This window comes from Phalacrocorax carbo, chromosome 16 (genome assembly GCF_963921805.1).
Source record: "Phalacrocorax carbo chromosome 16, bPhaCar2.1, whole genome shotgun sequence".
Classification (NCBI taxonomy): Eukaryota; Metazoa; Chordata; class Aves; order Suliformes; family Phalacrocoracidae; genus Phalacrocorax; species Phalacrocorax carbo.
Genome location: NC_087528.1, coordinates 8,590,343 through 8,604,929, shown reverse-complemented (window position 1 = coordinate 8,604,929; position 14,587 = coordinate 8,590,343). Strand labels below are relative to the sequence as shown.

At 54.6% G+C, this 14,587-nt stretch overlaps 1 protein-coding gene across 2 annotated transcripts in view; it reads right to left on the bottom strand.

Moving 5' to 3' along the window:
- Window positions 1-601: 601 nt before the first annotated feature.
- SLC38A10 (solute carrier family 38 member 10) overlaps window positions 602-14,587 on the bottom strand; it is a 38,588-nt gene continuing 24,602 nt past the window's right edge. For both annotated transcript variants that reach the window (XM_064467272.1, XM_064467273.1), the window contains exons 12-16: window positions 9,119-9,289; window positions 8,346-8,825; window positions 7,647-7,754; window positions 4,300-4,479; window positions 602-3,965 (exon numbers count right to left, since the gene is read on the bottom strand). In XM_064467272.1, coding sequence (XP_064323342.1) covers window positions 2,785-3,965; window positions 4,300-4,479; window positions 7,647-7,754; window positions 8,346-8,825; window positions 9,119-9,289 — 2,120 coding nt within the window. In that variant the 3' untranslated portion in view covers window positions 602-2,784. The remainder of the gene's footprint in view (window positions 3,966-4,299; window positions 4,480-7,646; window positions 7,755-8,345; window positions 8,826-9,118; window positions 9,290-14,587) is intronic.

The window sequence follows — 14,587 nt, the reverse complement described above, 5'->3', positions numbered from 1 at the left end:
GCACGGCCAGGCCGCGGCACCTGGAGAGGCAGAGTGGAGACCACAATGCCCCCGGCTCCCCCAGCCCCTTGCAGCCGCCGCACTTGGTGCCTCACAGAACCCCTTCCTCCTCTTTCTGACCTCGGTCCCGCGTTCGGACCCGTTTCCTTGCTCTGTGCAAGCTCCGGCTTCGCTCAACAGCAAAACTTCCTGCAAAGCAGGAGGAACCGCAGCTCGAGGCGAGACGGACGCTTCTGGGAGGCCACCCCGCATCCCTGGCGCCAGCTTTGGAACGCTCCTGCTCCGGCAGCAGCTCTGCTGCAGCTGCTCAATCCCCTGAATGTCAAATGAGCCATTTTCCTCATTTTCCAGGCCCCATGTGTGAGGGTGGCAGCCTCCCCTCCTCTTCCCCAGCAGCAGGCACAAGCAAATCTCAAAGAAAGCAAAATAGCTTATTTTCCTTTGGCCAAGAAAACACAAAAAGCTTCTTTTCCTTTGGCAAAGCATAACTGCCCGTGGGTATGGAGCGAGGTGGATGCCACTGCCCCCTGGGGAGCCACAGCCTGCTGGCTGGGTAAGGCTTATTGATGGGGAAAAAAAAAAAAGACAATGCAGATCAAAATGCTTCAGCTTATTTTATTGATCGGCTCAGCCTCCCCTCCTGTCTCTCCCACCAAGCGCTCCACACGCCAGCACGAGCAGTCCCTGGCAGGCAGAGGCGATGCAGCTCCTGCTGGCTTCCAGCCTGGCCTGGGGGTGCCCACAGGCCGCACCGTTCCCAGCTGCTGAGGAATGTCAGTAGCATCTTTGGTCCTTTGCGTTCAGGCAGGCAGCTCAATGCCAACAAACACGCATCAGGGCTCCAGGCAGGTCTGATCCTGTGGGGCAGGAACCTGCCCTCGTTCCCCGTGACAGCCCAGGACAGACCCTGGCAGGCAGCAAAGCACAACAAAGGGCAGATCCAGCTCCTGCTCCAGCTGCCTCTCACCTTAGAAAGGCTGGTTGAGGCTGTGGAGGGGCAAAGCCTGGACCTGTCGCTCTGCTGCAGATTTAGAGACGTGCTCTGGAGCCCACTGCCGTCCCTGCCCTGACAGACACCTACAGAGGACAGCTGCGGTGCTTGTGCTTTAAGACAGCGTAATGGAGAAGCTCACTGGTACTATGGGGGGAGTCCTGAGGGTTAAGGCCATGGCAGTCACAGGGAAGTAGCACAGGTGGTCCTCCTGAAGAAGTACGCCCAAGTCCGTGGCTGTTGCCCTGTGGCTCTGTGTCATTTTAATGAGAAGATGACATCCTTCGAGCAACAGGCACACGTCCCAGGCAGGCGGCAGCAGAGTTCTCGAGTGACCAGAACCGGTATGACAGCCCCACATGTCCAATAACAACCTGGCTCTCCAAGGTCCCGTCGGACACAAACTCGATGAGGCTAGTTTACCAAAGACACTTTGAGATACAGTTATAAAAACCACCACAGTGATGAGGTCTGTAGACTCCAGGCTGGGAAATTTCAGCCATTCTAGTGAGAGCTTTGGGATTTGATTTCTTACATTCGCAAGTCAGGATGTAAAAACAAAACAAAACAAAAAAAAAAGAAGTGATGAATCACTGTCTGGGAGCCTGAAATGAACCAGGGCTCTCACAGAAGCTCTTCCCTTTCTCGCTCATAAAATACATTTCCAGGGGCGGAGTACTGACATCTATGGATGTAAAACGCAGCGCAGAGGGGGGCTGGGAAGAGCACACAAAACAAACATGCTCCACCACATCACAGAGAGAAGAGGTAGGTATGCTTGAGCCAAGGCCCTGTGTCTGCCCTTTTAAGCCACGTCTTCTGGTACCAAATTAGTCACCTCTTGCAGAAAAAAATGAAGCTGGTTTGGGGAGGGGGTGGTCTGCAGCCCCCCGGGGTTGAGCTTCGTAATGCACTTTGGACAGTTGAAGTCAAGCTGGAAAGCACAGATGAGAGTTGAGCATCCGGGGAGGGTGGCAAGAGCAAAGCTCCGTGTTATTGCTAGTGTCTGGCCAACCAATTAAATCCCTGGGAATAGAGGCAGCACAACAGCGGCAGTTGTGCCCGTTTAAGGCAGCATTTCTACTAAACTAGGTTCCTAAACCACAACTATCTCCTAAACATGCAAGACTAACAGCTCCCATTTCAAGAGAAACACCAAAGCAATTGGCTAAGCTGGTTCCTAACTCAGGACTTGACACTTCTCCAGAATAAAGCCTTTCCCGAGACGTTCGATCCCTGGCTCCCCTCCTCCCGCAGCCCCAGACCTCTGCCCCGAAGCCCCACACAGCCTGGGCAAAAGAACCCGAGGCAGGTGCCAGAGAAGCCTTTCCAAGCAGGCAGGGGAACCTCACAGATGACCACCTTCGTTCTGAAAGGGGAGTCGAGAGCTGGATGGAGAAGGCAATTCGATATGAACAAGATGTTGAAAAGGTCCTTGAAATCTGGGCTGGCAGGGAATCGAGGTAGATGGCAACCTCTGAAAGCCAGAGGACAGCAGGAGCTTTTCTTTCACGGTTGCCATCTCCTCAGCCACCTGTGAGCACAGGCAAGGAGGTGCTACCGTCGCAGAGACTCGAGAAGCCCACAGATCCCTGGACAGTGCTCACAGGTCCAAGGAGATCCCGTGGGTCCAAGCGCTGCATCCAGCAAAGTGCTGCTGGCTTAGACCAAGCACTGCCTGAGAAACAGTGGCCAAAAAAACAGCTGGTTAACTTGAACCTTCCCTACAGAGCTCCTCGGCCTTGTGCCTGTGGCCAACACCCGCAGCCACCCACTGAGCACGACCACCCTGCTCACATGCTCCCGTCCGCCTGCGTCATCTGCTTGATCTGCCGGCTGCGGACCACCTGCTGAGCCCTCTCCGCAACTTGGTTTAATCGTGTCTCTAGAGCGCTCCGGAGGTCATTTACTTTCACATCTGGAAGGGGGTTCAGGCCAATGAAGACCCCTGCTCCCTGTGCAGCCGCCTCCTCCTCCTCCTCCTCCTCAGGAGGCAGCAGGTCCCGTCTCCTCCGGCGGAGGTCCAGGTCTGCCTGCAGTTTCAGGTCCCGGTTCGGTTTGACGTCGTGGTCTGGCTTCTGGTCCCCCTGGGCAGCTGCTCCTCTGTCGGGCTTTTGGGCAGGAACATTCTCAAGGCCTGGTTTCTTCTCAACGTTGTTTGAGAGATCCCCTTCCCCAAGCCTCTGCTTGCTCCGGAAACCTCCCTGTGGGTCCTGGGCCACGTCCACCACGTTCTCCCGAGGAGCTTCTTCCTTTACCTCCCCTTTGCCAACCAGGTCCCTCTGCACGGCCTGCTGCCGCCTGCCAGCACCCTCGCCTCCCTCGGTGCCTGCACCTCTCTGACGCTCCCGTAGGCGCTGCTCGCTCTCTGCCACATTCCTTTTACTGGAGGAGTCCAGTGCAACTGCCAGGTCTTTGGGCTCCACCTGACTCACTGCTTTGGCTTTAAGGTCTATTCCTGAGTCTCTTTCCAGACTCCTTCCTGCTACTCCCTGAACTTTGGCAGCCCCCAGCTGTTCTCTTTGGATGGGAGCTGTAGCTACTTCCACAACTTTCAGGGAATTTTTCTTCTCATGGACGTCTCTTCCAGCTCTGGCTTCACGATCTCCTAAATCCTCCGCCAAGGGCCGCTTTTCTAGGTGGTTTCTGGCTGCTGCAATGTGTTGGGCATCCCTGTGAAGGGGATCCCAGTCCTCCGCAGGATTTTTAACAGCTCTATCATTCTCCTGTGGCGGCACCTTCCGCTCCTTTGGGGAAACCCCAGGAAACTCACGCCTGTGCCCAGCCTCTTCCAGCTTCCCTGCCATCCCCCTGCGCTGCTCCGCAGAGTCAGCAGGCTGCTGGCCCAGGCCCTGTGCAGGGTGCTCCAACAGCTCTTTGCTGAGCCCCTTTGGAGCAGCTTCTTGCTTAGCTCCGAGGCCCTCGTCCTCCTTGCTCTTGGAGAAAGGCACAGCGGGCTCCTGCTGCATTTCCGCTGCAGAACAAAAACCAACATGTAAAAGCTTTTTCTTACAGTGAGATATTCCCTTCTCCTGCCACCCTGTTCTGCCCAACAGGGGACAGGAGAAGAGATCACACCATCAATGGCCACATAGGAAAACAAGGACAGCCGTGCGGGAGAGCATATCCTTGTGACCAGGGGCTGGGGATCCCCACCTCAGAGTTCAGGCCCAGACACAGAAATGGCTTTTGCTGAGGGGACTCTGCTGTGTGCCAAAGGGACTCGGATCTCTCCTAGCCTGATTTTAAAGCTGCTTTGAGCAGCGATCGGCCCATGGAGGGGTCACACTCTTTGGCAATGTTCTTACCTTGCTTTGGCTTCTCCTCTCCTCCCTCCTCCTGCCTTTGCTGGTGGATCTCCTTGTGCTGCTCTTCAATTACAGCCAGCAGTTTTGCCTGCTGGTCAAGTAGCTGCTTCTGCTGTACCTGCTGTTCTTTGATCACCTGCAGCAGCACAGCATGATCAAGCAGCTTCGCCTGCCCCGCTTCTAGAAAAGGGAAAGAAAAAAGAAAGGAAAAAAAAAAATCCATGACCCAAACCCTTCACTAATCATCTCTCAGCGTTGGAGGGGCTGCAGGGGCTTTCCTCGGCAGGAAGGCCCTACTCTGCAGACACTGCCCGTTCACCAGGAGGGAGGGAAGGATGTGGCACAGCTCTGCTGCTGGCACTGACGGCAATCACGGCGGCACCGCTCCGGCATACCTCCACTGAGGACAGCAGCCAAAAGCCCAGACTGGCTGCTCACTAGCACACATGCTAAGGCAGGACACTGGCCTCCCAAGAAGATTTTGGTGGAGGGATCAAAACCATGCTCTTGTCATTAACTGCTTGGGGAGAAGAGCTGCAAAGAGGTACAGGGGAGCAGGTCTGCTGGGGTCCCAGCGCAGGGAAGGACGAGGTGGCTGCTTGGCACAGGAGCTAGAAGAGAACAGGACTGGCAGAAGTTGATCGAGAGTGAGGTGCTCGGCTGCCAAAGCAAGACAAGGTGCTTTTAAAGCTGCCTGTGGTGCTTTGGGAAGCCCCAGCACTGCTGCAGCGTGGCTCTCTAGATCATCTCTCTGAACGCACTGCAAAGACTTCAACCCAGCTAAACCGAGCCTGGAAAGGCCACAAACAGCAAACGTGCAATCTTAGGAGGAACTAGAAGAAGTCAGCTAAGGCACAGCACCAGGAGCTGCCCTCAGAGGGAAACTACCTACATGATGGGATAAACTGACATGGAAACATCAACCCAGCACTTGAGGTACAGACATTGAGCTGGGTCTTTTCAGGAGGCAAATCCTGGGTTACAGCCAGAGTGATGAGAGGCTACTGTTGTCTCTTCTCCTGGCTTAGCCAAGTGAAGGCCCAGCCTGGCCCACAGCAGGAAAACACCCACTGAACAATCCTGCCGAAGATTTTGGCTTTGAGGACGGTGAAAGGGCTGGGATCCCAAGCAGCAATCAAAGGTTTAACAGCCGAGTACTCTTGCATGCAGCAGTGCAGGTGGTCAGGCAGGTTGAAACCACAGTGGCACAGAAAGTCAGCCCCACCTCCTGCCGAGCCGAGATGCCACCGCAATAAAGCTGAGCTCCCTGCACCACGTAAGAGGAGGAAATCCCTGCCCAACGGCCCTTCACAGCCGCAAAGTCACACAAAGCATTTCGGGCCAAGCAGAAGTGACTCACGTTGATTCACTTGCTGCAAGCGACACCTCATGCACAAACTATGAGTCCCAGGTCTGCACGGAAACGTTGCTGCCTTTTCTCCGCCTGGACAGACACTCAGACATATCGTATCGTATCTGGAGGGTATGAAACTGTGTCACCTGCCTCCCACACCAACAAGCAGCTTTCTTCCGAAACTCAAGGTGTTTCTAGACTATTATGCCCTACAGGAAATAATGTCAAAATTAATAGCCTGTAAAATGCCATTCAAATTAAAAAGGGATGCTGTCCAGGTTAATCCTTCTCCAGCACGCACTGCCTCCCCCTGTCCCGCTAATCACCCACAAGGTGATTACAGAGAAATATTTCCAGTTCACATTATGGCACTATTAGCCAAGCGCCCCTGGAACAACCCTTCCACTCAATTTACAGAAAGCTGGGCTGTGAGGGGGAATTTGGTTGTTTCAAGAGAGCAATTGACTTCTCGAGATCTATTTATTTTTCACACTTTGCTCAGAATAAACAATGAAAACAGAAGTAATTTCTACTATCTCACTCTCCGAGCCTACCAGACCCAGCTCAGCATGGGAATGTTTGGGTTGAACACACAGCAGGCAAAGGTTTAATGCCAAATCAAAGCATTTCTCACTGAGAGCTCTGCAAACACGTGTTAACTCCTGTATTTGTGCAGCATACCTCTTCCACACAAACAAAAGGCGACACTGTCTCCCGGCTCCTCCTTTGATCATGGGGAAAGCAGGCCTCAGCCAGCACTTTGGTTGGACTTTAACAGGCACTCTTCAAAAAAACCATCTTAATTATAAAATGAAAGTACTTGAGTTCACAGGGCCCAGGGCAGCTACCACTGGAGCATTCAACAACAGTCCCAGTGAGGCAGCTGTTTGCAGAGAGCATCCACAGAGGTTTGTGCACACCGCCACGCTCCTGCGATGCCTTTCCACCCTCTCCCAGCCTCCAGGTATGAAGTTCAGCTCTGGGCAGTGGAGCAGAACAAGCCCAGAGCACCTTTTGGTGACATGCTCATGGGAGAGTGTCCCCAGCAAGTCCCGCACAATCTGAGACGGAAAACCCCACGGAAACTCACAGCCTTTCAGCCCCCTTGAAATGCAAAGAGGCCTTACAGTCCATATCTGCCGCTAGCTTTTTATGCTCAGTTTTTAAAGTCCCATTGCAGCGCAGAACGGAAAGAAAATAATTAGAAAACCAAGATGTAACCACCAAACAAAGAGGAGGGCCATACACATGCTCCTCAGGAGCAGAGCCTGCCCACTGCCATTGCTCAGCGGACCAAATGCCCACCACCTCAGACCAGAGCACCAAGGGGTGGCACGAAGGCAAAGAGCCACAGGACTACAGGACACACAGGCTGCGAGTCCAGGCTAGGCTCAGGCTCTCGCATGGCAGAGGTCAAAGGCAGCAAGCTCAGCCTGAGGAAGGGGTCACTGCACAGTACCAGCACTGAGGCTCCACGGAAGGAGCAGACGGAGCTTTGCCACTGCTCCCCAGCACGACCACATGCCCAGGTCTCCCCAGGCACTAAAGCCTGCATCTGCCCCAAGCCGTGAGGCTGTAGGGCGATGCCCACCCACCTCCCCACCCTGCTGCCGGGTTCCCCGGTTTTGCCCAAGACAAACGGTTTCACTCCAGTCGTGCTCTTGTCGGGGCAGCGCCGCCTGCGCTCGAGCAGCCAAAGCTGGGGAGCAGCCGGGCCCGGGTGCCAGCATGACTCACGTCCTTGAGCGGCCCTGCCAGGGGCTGCGCTGTGAAACGGCCAGCCTGCACCGCAGGCGTGAGCCCACTGGAGACAGGCACTAATTGCTGCCGTTGCGGAGGTGACTATGGCCTAAAGCTATGCGCTGGCAAGAGCCAAGAACAGCGTTGGCTGGCACCATCCCCCTGCAGAGAGAAATCCTGCGCTCTCAGCCCCAGCTCCCAGGGGAAGCTCAGCACCTTCCCCTCCCCGCACACCCCAGGGACACATGCTCACCCCCCAGCTTGCTCTCCGCATTCTCTTCTTGCTTCTCCTCCGTGTTTCGGGTCTCCCTCGGCTCCAGCTGATCTGCTCTGTCCGGGAGGGGCAGCTCCTGCTTTTCACCTGTGGATGAACAAATGGACAGACCTTTGCAACCAATAAGGACACTCCAGCAGCAGATGTTCTCCAAAATGACTCCACATCATGTTGTCCCTCCCTGCCTAAGCCGGCACAGTTTATATTCAACCTGATGGCTACAAGGGAAGTAATAAAAAAAAAAATATTTAACAATCTTATAGACTCGTGGCAGCAAGCCAGCACTAACTACCTCAGCCAATTAAAATGCAAGAATGGTTCTAACTAGCTTTTAGACGGGCACTTAGCAATGTGTTACCTGTCAAGATCTCCCGGCTCCCTGTCCCCAGTGAGTTCAGAGACGCACAGGAACAGCATGGCACCTGACATTTAGTAGGCTAGCAAACCACTGTTTGACAGATATTATAGTAGCTGTCAAAGCCACCAGATTCTTCCTTTTCCTCAACAGCTGCTGAAGGGGCTGTGCATGCTCACATGCTAATCTCGGGAAATTAAAAGGAAACACACTGGGATGTAAGTGGAAATAACCAAATTGCCCAGGCGCCGGGGCGGATTATGGAGCAGATTACAGGCCAAGAGAAGAGTTTGTTCAGATGAGCCACCATGGATGGAACTTACCAGGGTCACCTTCCTTCTCCATGGACTTCGCAGCCTCCTCTGCTTTCCTGGGGAGCTGGAGCTTTGATTTCTCCCTTTCACCTGCAACCTCAGCTTTCTTCTCACCGTCCGGCACGGCAGCTTGCGCCTTGGCTTCCAGCACTTGTTTGTCTGGCTCCAGCTCTTTGTATGGCAGCCTGCCATCCTGCTGCACGATCACCTCCAGGACGTTCTTCAGATTCTTAACGGGCTCGTCAGTCCCTCCCCACAGTTGGTTCTCAGCGATCGCTTCCTTCTCTTGTTTCTGGCCAAGTACCTCTTTCTGAGGATTCAGCGCTGCTTGCTGCTCCAGCACTGGCTTGAGCAGACGATCGTCGGCTCCTCCGGGTGCAAGCTTGTTCTCATCAGATTCCTCCCGCTCCCGTCCCATGTCCACGACCACTTCGTCATGTGGGACGGGTGGCTCGTGCCGATGCGCTTCCCCAACGGGCAGGGCAATCCCTAGGGCAGACAACAGGCAGGGTTAGGGGGCTCAGGAACCTTGAGAATCTACCTCTGGAAAGGAACAGGCAGCAGGTTCACAGCACACCCAGCTACCTGCTGCCCTTTTTCAGCCCTGCCTTTGCTTTCTCATCAGGAGGCTGCATTCCTAATGAGCCTCAAGAGCATCAAATGCTAAATCACCTTCAGTCCACAAGGTAATGAGCAGAGATCAGGCTCTTTATCTGAAATAGCCCTGCAATGTACACCTCCGAGTCCCAAAGCTGGCACCCTTTCCCCGGGTTCCTCATTACCTTGATCGGGACGATCAAGTTGCACTTTCTCCTCCAGCTTTCCTCTCTCCTCCTCTCTCTTGGGCACCTCCATGGGCACCTTGATTTGTGGCTGCTCCATCTCCTCCTTCTCATCTATCAGCTTCGGTTTATCGCGGTCATCCTCTGCCTCCTCTACTGCTGGGTTCTGGTCTGCAAATGCAGGACAGCTAATTGCACGAGGTTACGCATGGCTGCACTGTCAGCCCACCGGCGGGATCAAGGCAATCACTTTGTCTGCTGCAACCCCCTTTACCAACACAAGCCGAGCAGCTAATTTCCCTCCAGCATCGGTACAAAGGGGTTGGGGCTTTTGTTCTGGGGTCACCTGTTTGTTTTCCCCACAGTGGCTTTTTACAGAGCTGCCAGCAGGGCAGCCCAGGCCAGGCAGAGCCGGCTGCTGCTGCGAGCCCATGCCGCCAGATGGTAGCATCCTCCCGGCTCCCCCGCGCCGGACCCCCGAGCGCCGGGAGAAACCGAGGAGGGGTCCGGCTGCAGCCCCCCCATCACCCTCCTGCTCCCACCTGCGCTGGCCGCACACCGCAAAGTAGCTGAAACCCTCTGCTATTTTTATTTTTTCCTCCTTTTTGCACACGAGCGTTTCCCCAGCCCTTCGAACCGCGCAAGGAGGACGGGCGGGCAGGCGGGAGGAGAGCTGCGCGACCCCGCGGAAGGCACAAAGTTTTGAGGAGCGCGATTAAACAGGCATTGGGAAACTCCCGAGGGAGATGGGGGACTCTCCTCAACCCTTCCTCGAAGAAATGGGATGTTTCTGGAAGACGCACCACGGTCAAACAAGTTACAGGGTTCAGCACTGGAGTAACTATGTGGAATTCACGGCACAACCCACGGGATAGGAATGGTCCCTTCCGAGCCCAGGGTGGCAGAAAACAACCCACACAGCACGAACAGGGAGTGAACTTTTCCTTAGAAGAGCAGTAGAGGAGGAAATCTAATTGTTTCCCAGCACTGAAGTTGTTCTGCAGATTTTTTTCCATCCAACAAACTCTTAAAAAAAAAAAAATCTATCTTCTGTAACAAAAAAAATAAATTCCCAACTCTTCCCCCCATTTGCCCTCCCCCATGCGATTTCCTTTGGGGAATTAATTCTATAAACATTTTTCAATTTTCTCCTCCCCCTCCGCAGGGCTGGTGCGATTTATTACAAGATGAACTCATGGGAAAGAGGAGATTGCCACAACTTCAGCTGCGTGGGCCTTACCCGAGTTGGGGGTGGGGGGGTGGGGAACAAAATAAGTACAAAATCCTGGCCCAGAGGGATCCGTGCCAGAAGGACCCAGCGCCTCTCCAGAAACCTGGACTCTCTGGCCCAGAGCTCCGCACCCAGTTGAAGGGACGTGCGCCAGGGCTGGCCAGCTTTCAAAGTTGCTTTGGTTTGGGAATGACGGTGGGAGGGGAGGGCTCGGATTTTCTGAGAAATTCGAGTCTGGTACCCAAGGGTCCCTCTCTCCATTGAGGGACTTCCCAGGGTTCAGCAAGTCACGGCAGGACACTCCTCCTTTCAGGAAAAAAAACGGACTGCAGGAACCAGTGCCCAGCCCTGGATGGGGGCCCTGGGAAGCAGGAGGCTGAGGCCGGGGAGGGGAGCGCTCGGCACGGCTGCGGATGTTCCCAGCTAAATTCTGGCCTCACAGCAAAAAATTATTTACTCTATTGGAGGAAAGTTTTTCGTTAATTGGTTCATGAAGCCGGGAGATGGCTGCATTTGGAGAAGACTGTGGCGCATCTGAAATCAGAGGATCCAGAGAACCGCAGCGCAGGCAGAGCCGTTCCCACGGCAGAAGGGAATGACGACCCGAGGCAGCCGTGCAGCACGATGATGTTCAAGAAGGGAAACAGAAAGGAAGCAGGGGGGTGGGTGGGGGAAGCTTTCCATACAAGTGGGAAATGGAGGAGTTAAAACCAGAACTACCCCTGTGTGCGTGGCAGGGTTTGGCCAGAGGACCCTGGAGTGAGCAGGTGAAACCCCACGGGTCAAGGACACGAACGAGGGGCTGGAGGAGGCCCCGCTGCTCAGAGAAGCATCAATCATAAATCAAGAGGCGGCCGCATGTTCCGCATTCTGCAAACAATGCAAGAGAAGACCAAAACACAAACAAAAATAAAAGTCTCCACACCATAATAAGACAAAGTTGCCTCTAAGCCGTCATTTGCTCAGCAGGAAACAAAATTAAGTTCATCATCAGGGCGTGAATTAACGACCTCTCACACTGCATGGAAATCTATAAGGGGCTATATGTGGTTTGCAGAGAACAATTTTGCTCAGGATGTGTAATAATCGCTCTGACTGTCTAGTCGCCCTCCAGGTCCCTTTGGAGAGTGTTACAGTAATGCTGCGCCTCTTAATGTTTTATGAGTGGCATTGGACTTTACAGGCAAGGGCTGAGAGGCTGTAAAAGCTTTTTGGCTTACAACAACAGGACCTGGGCGTTAGGCAGCACCAGGAGGGTTTGCTTTGCCTTGGCGCAGCCCCTGCTGCCGGCGGGTCCTGCCGAGCTGCCCCAGCTCACGATGCTCTTCAGCAGCTCCACTCACATTTACGGGGCGGCGAAGGGAAACCAGGGCTTTCTGCAACTGATTTGTGTGTGTGCGTGTGCGCGCGTATGTGTTGTGGTTTGCCAACAGCCTCTCTAGGCTGCAATAAAATGTCATGATTAGCAACCTAAAAGCTTCCCTTCCCCCCCGCTCCTGGTTCGGATAGTAGCAATAGTCCCAGAAAGGCATTAAATCCCTCCTCACATGGTTTTCCTATTGCTCTCGTCCACCGCAGCAATGACCGTAGCCAAAAGCTGTGTCCACACACCCTGCTCTCAGCAGAAGCAGCAAGACAGGCCTTGATGTGCCCCCCTGAGCCAAGGGGGACCTGGCAAAAGGACCAGGAGAGCCCCAGGGACAGCACAGGGATTTCAAGGAGACACCACCCTCCCCACAGAGCTGAGTGATGCTCAGAGCACCAGCTGAGGGCTGACAAGGGACACAGGGTTCAGGATCTGCTCCTGCCAGTCCAGCGCCAGGCTCGCTAAAATCGCCTCAGCGCACCGAAACGGAGCAAGATCCACAAGCTCATGCTAGGGAAAATGAAGAACAAGCCAGGCAGAGGGATCGGGGCAAGCCGCTGCCCTCCGTTGTGCTGAGCAGCCCTGCGCCCCCACGCAGGGCAGGGACGAGCCCCGCCTGGGGAGCCCCACGCAGCCCCCCCCGCTTCAGCGGCGCCTCCAGGAGCCCCCCTCCCCCTGAAATGGTTACAGATTTCACAAGGTTATCGAATGGCATCACTGAAATTAGTTCACAGTTGTCTCCTGACGCACCAGCAGTAAAAACGAACCCAAATTACAAGAGGCTGATAGTTCCTTTTCTGTGTCACAGGCACTATTAAAAGCTCGCTCGCACAAAGCACCAGGGAGAGCTGCAGCAGAGTCAAGCTGTTCCTGCAGCTATTAGGAGCTGTGCATAATCCACGTTTCACACATGTTCAGGGCTGCTCTGGCTAATAACGCCGGCAGGGACGCAGCCTGCGGCCAGGCAGGTCTCTTCTTCGGGGACAAACGCGCAGATGCAGCGCAGGGACGGAGGAGCCCTCGGCATCGTGCCCTGCTGCACGCCGGCAGCCAGTGGAGAAGCCAAACGCAGACCCAAGTTTTGCCCGAGTCCACATAACACAGACCACCACGTCAAGGAGGACACGTGGGATGGATGGGGAAAGGTCCCCAGCACACCGGCTCCCCAGAGCGTCGGGGAAAGGGCGCTCTTGCATAAGGAGAGTGAATCAGGTCTTTGTTACCCGATATTGCACAACGCCAGAGAAAGAAAACGAAGCAGCAATGATCAAATAAGGAGCTGAAAAATATTACAAAATCTTAATCCACCCCATGAGACCCTCTAGGGTGCTTTCAAATACAGAGAGAAATTGCCTAATTAGCTTTTTTTTTTTTTAAATGGATAATTGCCTTCATGAGCTTTCACAGGCAGCTTAGCAACCTTTTAACATACGCGCACACGCTGCATGGAGCAGCAGAACGTTTCTGAAAGGGGTTTTATACCTTTCCCGAAGAGCTGCTGACAGTAAACCTCAAGCAATACAGGCAGGGGCTGTAATGGGCACTTGGGTGTCGTTAGTAAAAACACTATTCAGAGTTCGCTGGTCAATACGTGTTCACATAAAAGGGCAATGTTCTAATATTCATAATCCCAGGGCCCAGAGGGCAGGGTTTTAATGAAAGTCTGTACAGTTCTGGTCTCCACAACATCAAAGAGGCCAATAAAACTCCTCTCACATGCTGACAGGCAAAAGTCAGACGATGAAGGCAGGACTGGGAAAAGGCCCTGCGCAGCCCCCAGGTTTGCCTCGGCCAGGCAGCTCCCAGGCAGGGGGGCGCAGGGAGGGGGCACCGAGGCACCCTCCACCTGGGGACTGGGCCAAGCACCCACCGCTGGTGCCTGGGGAAAAGCCGTGTGTTTCTGCTAAAGCCCCCACGAGGAATACGAACCAGATGTGCACTGACGAGGACACCCAGGTGATGCAGGGCAGCCTGCATCCTGCACGCCCCTTGAATGACAGGATGCAGCTGCTGCAGTGTTTTCCAGGCTCCTGCCTCTGCAAAACAAGCCAGGCGAGGACGAGGGGGGAGCCGTGGCGGGGGAAGAAGGGCACCATTTAATGCTTCTCATTGCTAGTCAAGCCGACATCCTGCAGAGGCACAGGGAGGCACAGATCCAAGGCGTGGGGTGGTTTGCAGTGGCACAGGAGGACCGTGGCTCTCCCAGGGCAGGACTGCATCCACCCACCGCAGCTCCCCCAGCACTGTTTGCCCTGTGAGGTCCTTGTCCCCCTTGCTCTGCCCAGCTCCATCTCCCCCAGCCCTGGCCTGCTTCCTCCTCCCATGGGATGGAGCACCCAGGCCTGGCTCCACTCCCCAGGGCAGAGCCAGCATCCCCTGCCATGAAAAGGACCACGTTGGACTCCGAGGGCAGCCGAGCTTTCCCCGGGCAGACGCTCATCAGCGCATTAGGAGCTGCACAGCTCCTCCCTGGGAAGTTTATGAACCAAAAATACTAAAACCGCCTTCCTCCCAGGTAGGATTATTTAATCCAGCAGCAAGTACCACGCAATACGGGCTAATGCCGACGAGCTCCGGGCACACGCGGTGGGTACGGCTGGGCGACCGACGAGTCGCTGTGCCCCGCAATGATTAGACGCAGGCATCCTGCTCTGCCGCCTCGGCTCACGCGGAGAAGAAGTGGAAAAGAGATTTAGCGAACTCCAGCGGACACCATCTTTTATGGGACTTTTTTTATTTTCCCAGTCACAAGAACACGTGTCATTAGCGACTCCTCCTGAAACGAGCAGCTGTTCTTTGGCCATTACTGCTCCAAAATTAACCAAGACGGAAGAATTCAATTGCATCCCTCCTCCCAGCCCTGCTGAGTGTG